At 33.7% G+C, this 11,158-nt stretch overlaps 1 protein-coding gene across 1 annotated transcript in view; it reads right to left on the bottom strand.

Annotated features, from left to right (window-relative positions):
• Positions 1–4,459: 4,459 nt before the first annotated feature.
• myo5aa (myosin VAa) overlaps positions 4,460–11,158 on the bottom strand; it is a 103,576-nt gene continuing 96,877 nt past the window's right edge. The window contains exons 37-42 of the mRNA XM_081372883.1: positions 11,052–11,141; positions 9,498–9,648; positions 9,115–9,397; positions 7,901–8,075; positions 6,589–6,669; positions 4,460–6,484 (exon numbers count right to left, since the gene is read on the bottom strand). Coding sequence (XP_081229009.1) covers positions 6,332–6,484; positions 6,589–6,669; positions 7,901–8,075; positions 9,115–9,397; positions 9,498–9,648; positions 11,052–11,141 — 933 coding nt within the window. The 3' untranslated portion in view covers positions 4,460–6,331. The remainder of the gene's footprint in view (positions 6,485–6,588; positions 6,670–7,900; positions 8,076–9,114; positions 9,398–9,497; positions 9,649–11,051; positions 11,142–11,158) is intronic.

Genomic DNA, 11,158 nt, shown 5'->3' with positions numbered 1-11,158 from the left:
AGACGGTGTCATGAAGCGTGTGGGTTACTACATCCAACAACCGAACATTTTGACTTACCCTCTCGTAAGTTCTGCATCTTTGAGCTTGGACTACAAAATCGTAGCGAGAAATAAAAATGGCGGTTTTGAGCCGGTAGTCGATGTCCTTATTTGGCAGTTCCGCAGCAAATACTGTGACGTAATTGTTCACAAAACGTCATAGAGAATAGAAAAATCAGAACAGGTTGAAAAATAAGGCCAAAACCATAGACTGTAAAAAATAGGCCAAAACAGAATAAAAAGATATCAACGAAACACCTGAAGAGACTAATTTCAAATTTTCTATACTTCTAAACTAAAAATATACAACAAAATGCATTTAAGGGCTAAAAAAGTGGATTTAGCATGATATGTCCCCTTTAAAGAAGGCGTTCGATACAGTAGATCATCGAGCCCTTCTGTCTAAACTAACTCACTTCAACTTTGCAGAAGATGCGCTAGTTTGGTTTCAATCTTACTTGTCCAATAGAAGACAAGCTGTGAGTGTTGGTGGCACTATGTCGTCTTACCTTGAATGTTCAGCAGGAGTCCCACAAGGCTCTATTTTGGGACCAGTACTATTCTCTGTATATATAAATGATCTGCCAAACGTTTGTCAAAAAGTCCATTTCCAAATGTATGCTGATGATGCGGTTATTTTTACACCTGCTAAATGCACACAGGAAGCATCATCCATTCTTACATCAGCACTGGAGAATGTTCAGCATTGGCTGCTTAAATCCTGCCTACTATTGAACAAAAAGAAAACTGTTACCATTATTTTTTCAAAAAAATTCATAAAACTGGAGCGGTCCAATGTGTTCCTGGGGGGAGTGGAACTTGACATTGTAGAAGAGTTCAAGTACCTCGGGGTCACACTGACTGGACCCAACGCTTTCATTCAAAAAACACATCAAACTTACGGGGAACAGAATCAAATTCAATTTACATCACTTTAAACAAATCAGACCATCAATGACAATTACTTCAGCTAAAATGTTTCTACATTCAATGATATTTTCACATATTGCATCTCAACCTGGTCACTTAATTTTAAAACCCATAGAAATGTTAGTCAAAAAATCTATAAAAATACTTGATCAAAAGCCTCTGTCATTCCATCAGTGTAATATTTTGGGAAAATACAATATGCTCAATTTTGAAAATTTAAAAAATAGCTGTTTAATTTATAAAGTTTTTCACGGACTGGCCCCACCTTCACTTTCTACATACATCAAACCAAGGTCTGACAGAGGTTTTTGTACCAGAGCCTCATTTAGAGGAGATATAGAGATCCCGCACAGAAAAACTACCTTTGGACAAACTGTTCTGTCTATCAGAGGAGGTCATTTTTGGAACAGGCTCCCAACAAACATTAGAGAATGTCCTACTTACTGCACATTTAAAATGCACCTTAAACAGCTTCTTAAAAGTTCCCAGTCATGTCCTCATTTTGACTAATTTTATTGATGTAAATGTAATCTGCCTGAATGTGTGCTAATGTGTTTCTTGCTTCATACTGTATATTGTCTGTTCTTTTGTGTTGCATGACTATTTATGTTGTTGTCTTCCTGCCTCGGGACTACAGGTGAAAATTACCATTTATGCTATAACCTGGCTCATTTACAATCTGTACAGAAATGTTAGATTGTTCATTAATGTGCACTGTCCCGAATAAATAAATAAATAAATAAATAAATAAATAAATAAATAAATAAATAAATAAATAAATAAATAAATAAGTATGCTTTTAATGTCTAACCTGGAAGTTTGTTTTGAAATGCTTTTATTTTGTACAAAATGGCACAAAATCACACGTGGTGTTCCTGGCCTACAAAAAAGGCTATAAATCTCGTTATGCTATATTATCACCAAAAATGGAATTCATACATTTTATCAACTTGTTTTTCTTGTTAATCTTTCAATTATTATTTAATTTTGAATCCGATTGATCGTAGGCCTCATTGATCTGATGATAAAGTTAATCTCTGTGAAAAAGAAAGCCTGTAATACTCAAAATAGTTTGTTTGTGTGCATGAACGTGTGTGCGTTAGCGCGAGTTGCATGTATCCACACACGCACAGGTCCGAGGCCTTAATCTATGCATGCACACATATAAATATGTGAACATGAAAATGAATATGCCTCTGAACACTAAATATTTCTCTTATTTTCGATCATCTCCCCCATTCATTTTCAATGGATGTCATTTTTGACCAATATAAGCTCGGATCAGTGAGGCCTATCAATCAGTTTCAAAAATAAATACAAAACCTGACCTAATTTAAAGAAATCAAATTGACAAAAAGATTCAATCCAATATTTGGTGATAATATAGCACAACAAGAGATGTATAAGCTATTTCTGTAGTTTGTTTACCCTATGTGAGCAAAGTCTGTAAGTTTTAATCTAATGAGAAACCAACTAACATTTTCAGGAAAAAGAAAATCATCTCTGGGTCAGAATGACCCAAATACAACATAAGGATTAATCAGCATAAGACAAAAACTCGTTTTGAAAAAAATTTTTATGATCTACTGACTGTATTTGAACAAACAAACAAACAAAAAAAAAGTTAAAATGTACCTTTAAATGCATCATAATGTAATTAAAAAGAAAACATTCAGGTAGTGCTGAATTCATTTATTTGACTTGAACAGCTTTTGACATTAGTATATCACTCCATGAAATTGCATTGATGAACACATGAAATAATTACAGCTACAGGGACTACAAACTCTGGTCCTTCAGTAAGAGACATTCCCCCCAAAAAAACTCAATCTGCCATCTGAACAAGTTGAAGGAGAAGCAAACATATGAGATGTGAGATGTTGAACTGATCTGCATTACTACAGCAACTATTAATGTCTGTATAAGCTGTCTTTATACAAGCATGAGAGCAGGCTGATCATGACACTACATTGAGCATCAGACTGTGGACTGGCTGTTGTCATGTGAATGTCTTTTTTATTTTTGTTATTTTTTTTTTTTTTACAAACCATTTAGAACTCAGAGCTGAGGAACTCAAAGACTGAAGCAGGGCTGTTGGATCAGTGTGACAAGATTTTTTAAGATGTGCAATTTAATGTTTTAAGAGAAATTCATTTGAAAATTAATATTATGGGTTTATGCGTCACAAATTTAAATAAAGCAAATGAATAGAATATGAAACTTGACAGAGAAACAATGTTTACATTGACATGTCGTCCACTCAGAGGTAAGGCTTCATCTAAAATATGACAGTAAATAGAACCATGAACAAACACGTCAACATTCAATGATTTTTTTACATTTTCATTTGTTTGTGTTCCAGTACAATTTGATAATTTTCCATTTGAAGTGATATGCATTTTTATCAAATTGCATTTGTAAATCTTCCACATTTTTATTTCTGTTCCATAAGAACTGAACAAACAATATTAATAAAAAAAGCTCAAAAAGGTCACACACACAATGGTCCCATGATCATAAAACTCCTGAATGATTCTGTGCACTGATGCTGAATGCTGAACTTGATACAATGCAAAAACAAAACAAACAAAAAAAGCAGTACAAAAAAAATCTCACTGGAAAATAACACAAAAATACTTGTTTACGGAAATGAGCTTTGCACTGTGATGTATGCACATACACACGAGTCACGCACACACACACACACACACACACACACACACACACACACACACACACACACACACACACACACACACACACACACACACACACACACACACACACACACACACACACAAGCTTTGCTAGATACAGGAAGGACTGTAACTACAGTAAGGCATGGCATGATAAAATCCCAGCGCACTACAGTGAAATTACATCAGATTCTCTTTTCTAGATTCTCTAGAACACACGGAACAAGTGTGGAAGATTTCAAAGCCGAAACCCATGCAGTACAGAGCAGAAACAAAGTATCAACATGAATCCTTTTCTGATCCCAAAACACTGAAATAATGTAATGTAGTATAACAGTGTGTGTGTGTGTGTGTGTGTGTGTGTGTGTGGGTAATGGAAAGCAAAGCATGGCTGTACTAAAGTGTACTACACTTCAATTTCAGGAGTTACAGATCAAAACAAACAGCTTTTCAATAAAAAGCTGCCTGACACATTCAAGATAATACTGATATCTTGTCAGACATGAACACAAAGGACAAACAAACAAAACAAAACAACGAAAAACATAAAAAAAAAAAAAAATGTGTCCATATTTATTAACTCATCCAACAGCACATGCCAGAAAAACAACAGCTGTTTCTAACTTTTAAAAACGCATAATACTGAAATAAATAACAGCAGGTTTTTGATAAACATCTTCATGTCTTGAGAGTCAGTAGTTTGGGTTTCTTTAGTTCTGTAAACGATATCCAGTGTGTTTTTGGGCCTTTGTGAATCTCATGAAAAATATCATGACGTTTTCTTATTTGTCTTATTTCACACCAAAAAAAAAAAAAATAATTAATTCGGAAGAAAAAAATATTGTATATTACTGTATATATACAGTATACTGACAATACGATTTTTTTTTGCCTATTTAAGCTTATTTAACCAACACATCCTCATTACTGTACTGTAAAATAATAAATGATATTTATATTGTAAAGTACACAAGTATAGATCATGATCATTTATGCTGATTTTAATAAAATACACTTGTTGAGATAGGATGATATTTTATTACATTGCTACAACGTATGCGAGTTCATATATATATATATATATATATATATATATATAAAATGAACTTGCATACATTCTATACTGTATATATAGTGGGACTATTTGGGGGAAATATGCTTGTCATAAAAAAAAATGCAATCATACTGTTCCCAAAATTGGCTCCTAAAATTATTTGTGCAAATCTATTTAGTTATTTTTTATATTTGATATTTCACCGGGACATTTCTTCATGAGATTCACCCATGTATAGAACGGTGGAGGGCCCAAACCATCTGAAACCTTATTAAACCTCATTCAGGAGTCTAGATCCCACCTGAACTAACTCTAGCTCTGATAAAAAACCTGTAAAACAAGGACCTCAGGCTCTTGATATGTACGATGCTGACAGAGCAGGTCAGTATGATGCAAACCCAAAAAATCCCATCATGCACTGGGTCTGGACTGTACCATCTCTTTGGAAATGATTCCTGAAGATCAGAGATGTAAACTTGAGGAAGCTCTTGAGTAAGAGATCAGCTCGAGGACTGTGCATGGATTCTAAGTTTTCTTTTCACCAGTTTTCACCAGACATGACTACCTATTAGCTAATCACCACACGCTACTAACCGATAATAATCTACGCTAATGAAGTCAGCTGAGCTCCAAGGTCTAGGTTATTTATCTGATATGGATGAGAGCAGAGGACTACAGTATGTTCCACAACTGGATATCCAGATTAGCTAGCATCTGAGAGAAAACAAATAAATGATAGGGTAAAGCAATAAATAAGATATCCTAGCATCATACACTTTCATAGATATTTATATATGTATAAGATTATACAGCCCCGGGAAACATATTCTGGATGTGACAGTGGTCTGAAAAGGCATTAGTGTTAGAATGAGTTATTTTGACCTTCATTCTTACTTTCAATAAGCGAAACATCTCTGAAATATTCCAGGTGAATCTCGCAAAAAAATATATATATCCAGGTTCCACAATCGAAAGAATGAAGTAAATGAAGCCCATTTTTTAAAAACATTGTTTTGTATTAAATATAAACAATGTAAAAAAACATTGTTTTTTGTTGTTGTATTGTGACTGTTGTCATGGATATTTCTGCCCATATTCTCCTTACTTTTGAGCAGTTTTGAGCATTTCTTTTATTCACACTATCCTCAATGTTACTCAATAATAATATATATATATTTTTTTACTGCATTCCAGTGAGTTCCAATTATTTATTTGATTCAGCATATGCCAGCAAATACTGTACAATGTGAATAATATTATTTGTTTTGACAATAATAAGATTTTTTTTTTTGCAATAAAGCAATGAGAATTTGTGAAGGGAAAGTGCTTAATTATCATTAAAATAGCATCACAATGTCCAAAAACTTAATGGTATAAAGATGGGCTTAATTTTCTTTAAGTAAAACAGGTTTTTGCAAGATTCACCCTTTTAAGGAATAAACAAAAGTGATGAAGAAGAGCAAAAAGAGGGATTGGTGACATGGTCTAAATTGCATTCTCTTTAATTATGTGGCTTATTTACCTATAACAATTAATTAATTATTTATTTATTTATATATTTTGGCTCCCTGTTCCTGCCGTGTGATTGGCTGAGGTGAGGTGATTGACAGGTCTACACGCGAGTGAGGAAGGCCAGATTGAGGCTGCCAGGGATCTGAATGGTTTCCAGGGCCAGAGAGGAGGGGTTAAAAGGGAAAGTCACGGGGTAGATGACTTTGGTGTCCATCAGCAGCTGAGGCGACTCCTTTCGATCCCGTAAACGCGTCTGTCAGAGGAAACACACAAGTAGAAGCATTCAAAATCAATACAATTATATAATGACTTAAAGAGCACAAGATCTACTATGAGGTTGAATTTTTTGAAACATACCTGTATTGTTCTTATGAACAATACTGACACACGCTCTTCAAATGCATTGACAGGCGTATACAAGTTCAGCACCTTCACGATCTGGATAGAAAATAAGAAATGATGAGGGTGTGTGTGTGTGTGTGTGTGTGTGTGTGTGTGTGTCAGGTTGTGGTAAGCAAAAAACATGAGAGAAAAAAAAAATGTATGAGCAGTTGCATGACCAAACAAATCCAAAAGTAGGCTTCCAAAAAAGAACAAAAGTTTGTTTCGGTCAGTCAACCATGTACAACCGAAAAATAAAAAAAACTACGGAACCCCTAAAGGGACATGGTGACGGAAAAAGATATGAGATAAGAAGAAATATTCAGTATAATCTGTGTTATTCTGACACAAGTAAAAAAAATCTGTAAAACATTACCACAGTAAAGAAGGCCAAAATAAATAAATAAATACAAATTAGGCAATACAAGCATAAATATTACACTGTAAAAAATGCTTTTCTTACACAGTATTTTTGTCTCGTTTCCAGTCGAAATATCTAAGAATTTTTAAATCAAGAAGCATTACTAGATAAGTAAAATGACATAAATTATATCTTGTTTTCTGAAAAAAGTAAAAATAATAATAATAATAAATAAATAATAATAATCAAAATGAAGTTTTTGCCTAAAACAAGCAAAATTATCTACCAGTGGGATAAAAAAAAAAAAAAAAAAAAAAAAAACTTAATTAAAATGGAAAACAAGATTATTTTTCTTACCCCCTTGGCAGATAATTTTGCTTGTTTTAAGCAAAAACTCAATTAATTTTGATTATTTTAGAATAGAAATAGAAGAAATTAGAATTTCTTATGTCATTTTACTTATCTAGTAAATGCTTCTTGACTGGAAAAAAGACTAAGTAAGAAAAGCATTTTTTGCATTGTAGTCCATTTCATTTTGACTCATCACACTGAATTTAAATAATAAACAAACAAACAAAAACAAACAAACAAACAAACAAACAAATAAATAAATACTGTTTAATCTATTTTTAAAACAAAAATATTGCCTCAAGGAATATTACAATGTTTTGCACGTTGGGAACTGCTGCTATAAAAATGTGATCCTTGAATTTATTGTAATGTGTATTCTTTTTAATGATTAGTGGGTCGTTTTGTTTTGTTTGCCTGAAAAATCTATGCTATAAATGGACTTTTTCAAATAACTAATATAGGCTTCATCAAGATGATATGAAATCTACTTGTGCAAAAGAAATGTCATAAATCTCTAAAATGATCAGGGAAATGAATCATAATGTATAGAAAGAGACAGTCTGGAGTGTGTGTTACCTGTGCTGTAGAGAGGGCGTTACACATGGAGCAGATTGCCTCGGCATCCTCATCGGTTTTCTTCTTCACCTGCAGTAGTTGTGCGGCCTGAATCAGCGGCTCCAGCGTCTCTTTTGCACCGCATGTCATGAGATTCTTATCTCTCAGCCACTCCTCCAGCTGACTCACGTTATACCTGAACACATACACACATTAACCCTTGTACCAGAGACTATATTACTGGAAATAAATTCAAATATGGCCAACAACTGAATTTCTGAGCTAATCTTGCCAATGCTACTTGTATATTTAATGTAATCTACACCACCGCTTAAAAACTTGTGGTCGGTAAAAGTTTGTATGTTTTTTAAAGTTATGTTTATGCTCACCAAGGCTATAAAAATACTATGAAATATTACAATTTAAAATAACTTTTTTTATTACTTGAATGTTTTAAAATGTATTCCTCTGTTGTCAGCAGCCATAACTCCAGGTTTCACTGTTAAGATCATTCCAATATGTTGATTTGGTGATTAATATTATTATCATCATCATCACTACTGAGAACAGCTGAGTTACTTAATATTTTTGAGAAAAATATCATCGTTTTTTTTCCAGGGTTTTTCTCTAAATAGAAAGTTTAAAAGAACAGCATTTTTGTAATTGTTTTAAAAAAGTCTTTACTGTCCCTTTTGATCTATACATCCTTGCTGAATAAAAGTATTAATTTCTTTAAAAAAAAAAAAATCTTACTGAATCCAAACTTATGAATGGTATTGTAAATCTCATGTGCATACTGATCGATAATAATATTGATATACTATAATATTTATACTATAATTAATAAAGAAAATATATATTATATAAGTCAATGGTGTCCATCAACTGTTTGGTTACCAACATTCTTTACAATATCTTCTTTTGTGTTCAGCAGAAGATAGAAACTCATACAGGTTTGGATCAACTTGAGGGTGAGTAAATGACAGAATTTTCATTTTTGGGTGAACTATCCATTTAACTTTTATTTTGTGATTTAAATTGAATGATTATTATAATATTTTTAAATAAAGCAGCATGTTTTAAGGCCTTATTTTTCACTATGGTTTCAATAATTATTGGTATTGATTAATTTCGAATAATTCCAACCCTATTTGGCAGCCACTATATGTTAATCTGGTCTGCATATATATATATTTGCACTGTTCTGCAAACATCTAGAAGTGATTTGCCCGCACCTGATCTGCATGCCCTTGCTCCAGGAGCACATGTCTTTACGCAGCAGCAGGTTGTTGAGAGTAACGGCTCCGATGATGTAGAACTGCTGCTTGACCACCTGTTTGATGAGCTCCGGGTCGGTCCCGTGCTGACACATGATGGAGTGGAAGGAATTGAGCTGGCGGATGATGGAGTCCAACGTGTACGTGCCCTCGTCTGCGATACTCGATGTCCTCTTACGGAGACCCGTGGGCTTCACCCCGGAAACGCCCTGGATGGTTTCATGTTCCAGCATGCCAGAGACTGGCGAGAGCAACAACAGACAGAGGGATAAATACGGAGAGAGGGAGAGAGAAAGAGTGATACAGATCGAAAGAAAGACACCCAGAGGTCACGTGCTCACCGATCATGGGCTGCAGGATGTTCTCCATAGACTTGATGAGCTGTTGGTAGATCTGAATGGCCAGATCGCTCAAAACCTGCCGGTACTCGGCCAGGTCAAAGTTGGAGAGACAGTGATCGTTCTGTTTAGGGGAGTTATGCTTCATGAATTGCTGGAGAGAGAAGGAGAAGAAAGTGTTGATTCTGTTTAAGCAACAAGAAACTGTGTCCACATATACACTGCAGAGACATCACACACCTTTAGAACAATGGATTTACATTATTTTTCCAAGACATGCCAAGCAGTTTGTGATTAAACACCATGATGATTTTTTTTCTCATTACCGTAATGCATACTGTTCATTCAGACTTTACTAAATTTAAGATTTTTTAAAGTCCTTTTTAAGACCAAGTAAAGAGAATTGATGTTCTTTAAATGTAAATGTCTAGGGAGAAGCACAATGAGCTGTATTAGCAACTTCAGAGTTTGACAATACAACTTCCAACATATATATATCCATTACTTTTTAATTCATTGTACAAAAAGTCGCTTGAATCGCTCTGATTCTAATCACTAGAATACGAACATAACTTTTACTGTACAGTATCTCCTGATAGCACTGCAAAAAAAAAGTGAGGTTCTTCCTCAGTATTTTTGGCTTGTTTTCCAGTGAAAATTGTCTAAACGATTCTCTACTGGAGATACAAAATTACATAAAATATGAAGTCCTGTTTTCTGTAAAAATAATCAAAATGAAGTGAGTTTATGATTAAAACAATAAGAAATAAAACTTATTTCAAAGGAAAGTGTTGATAACTCATTGAAAGATATTTGTTCTTGTTCTTCGCATAAACTCGCTTAATTTTGTTTAATTTTTCAAGACTTAATTTTACAATTGCATCTCAAGTAAATGTTTTTTTATAGATGTTTAAATAGTTGTATTGAAAAACAGCATAAAAGGACGAAGATATCTTTTTTTTTTTCAAGGCTTCAACATTTAATGCCATGACTTTATGAATTTAAGACTTTCTGCTAGGATTTACGATTTTTTTGAGACTTTTTTAATGCCCGCAGAAACCCTGTTATTATGTACTTATCTTTCATCATTATCATTAGTAGTGATTCTCATTAGATGCTCATGTAATACATGAATTGTTCCTTTATTATTAATGTTTTAAATCAGAATATATATTAAAGGCAGTACAACAAATACTACCACAATATATAATAGTTTATATTTGTTTACATTAGGGAAATGAGAATGACATATTTTGCATTACATTTACAAGAATTTGGGAGGAGTGTCATGAAAATCTTCATGAAAAATCTTCATGTTATTTTTGAAATGTAATTTCTTATTCATTTCGTTTGATTTTGGAGTGAAATGTGACATGAACATGTTCTTGACATGCAGAATTGTTCGAAAGTGAATTTGTCAAAAGCGTTGTAAATAACCACATCTTGCTTATACAAAGTGAGATTCAGGGTTCCCAGAAAAGGGCTTCAAGGGCAAAAACACAAGAATAAATTCACATTTCTGTAGTGTATATACATGTACAGTATGGGTGATCTCACCTCATCGCCACTGTACTGTTTCAAGCAGTGCAGGAAACGACACGTGTTGGACAACCAGAAGGAAACAGTCTCAAAGTCGTCGCCTCTTTTCTGTAGAAAAAGCAAAA

The sequence above is a fragment of the Scardinius erythrophthalmus genome, assembly GCF_964197995.2.
Source record: "Scardinius erythrophthalmus genome assembly, chromosome: 8".
Taxonomy (NCBI): Eukaryota; Metazoa; Chordata; class Actinopteri; order Cypriniformes; family Leuciscidae; genus Scardinius; species Scardinius erythrophthalmus.
This window is presented reverse-complemented; position numbering and strand designations above follow the sequence as displayed.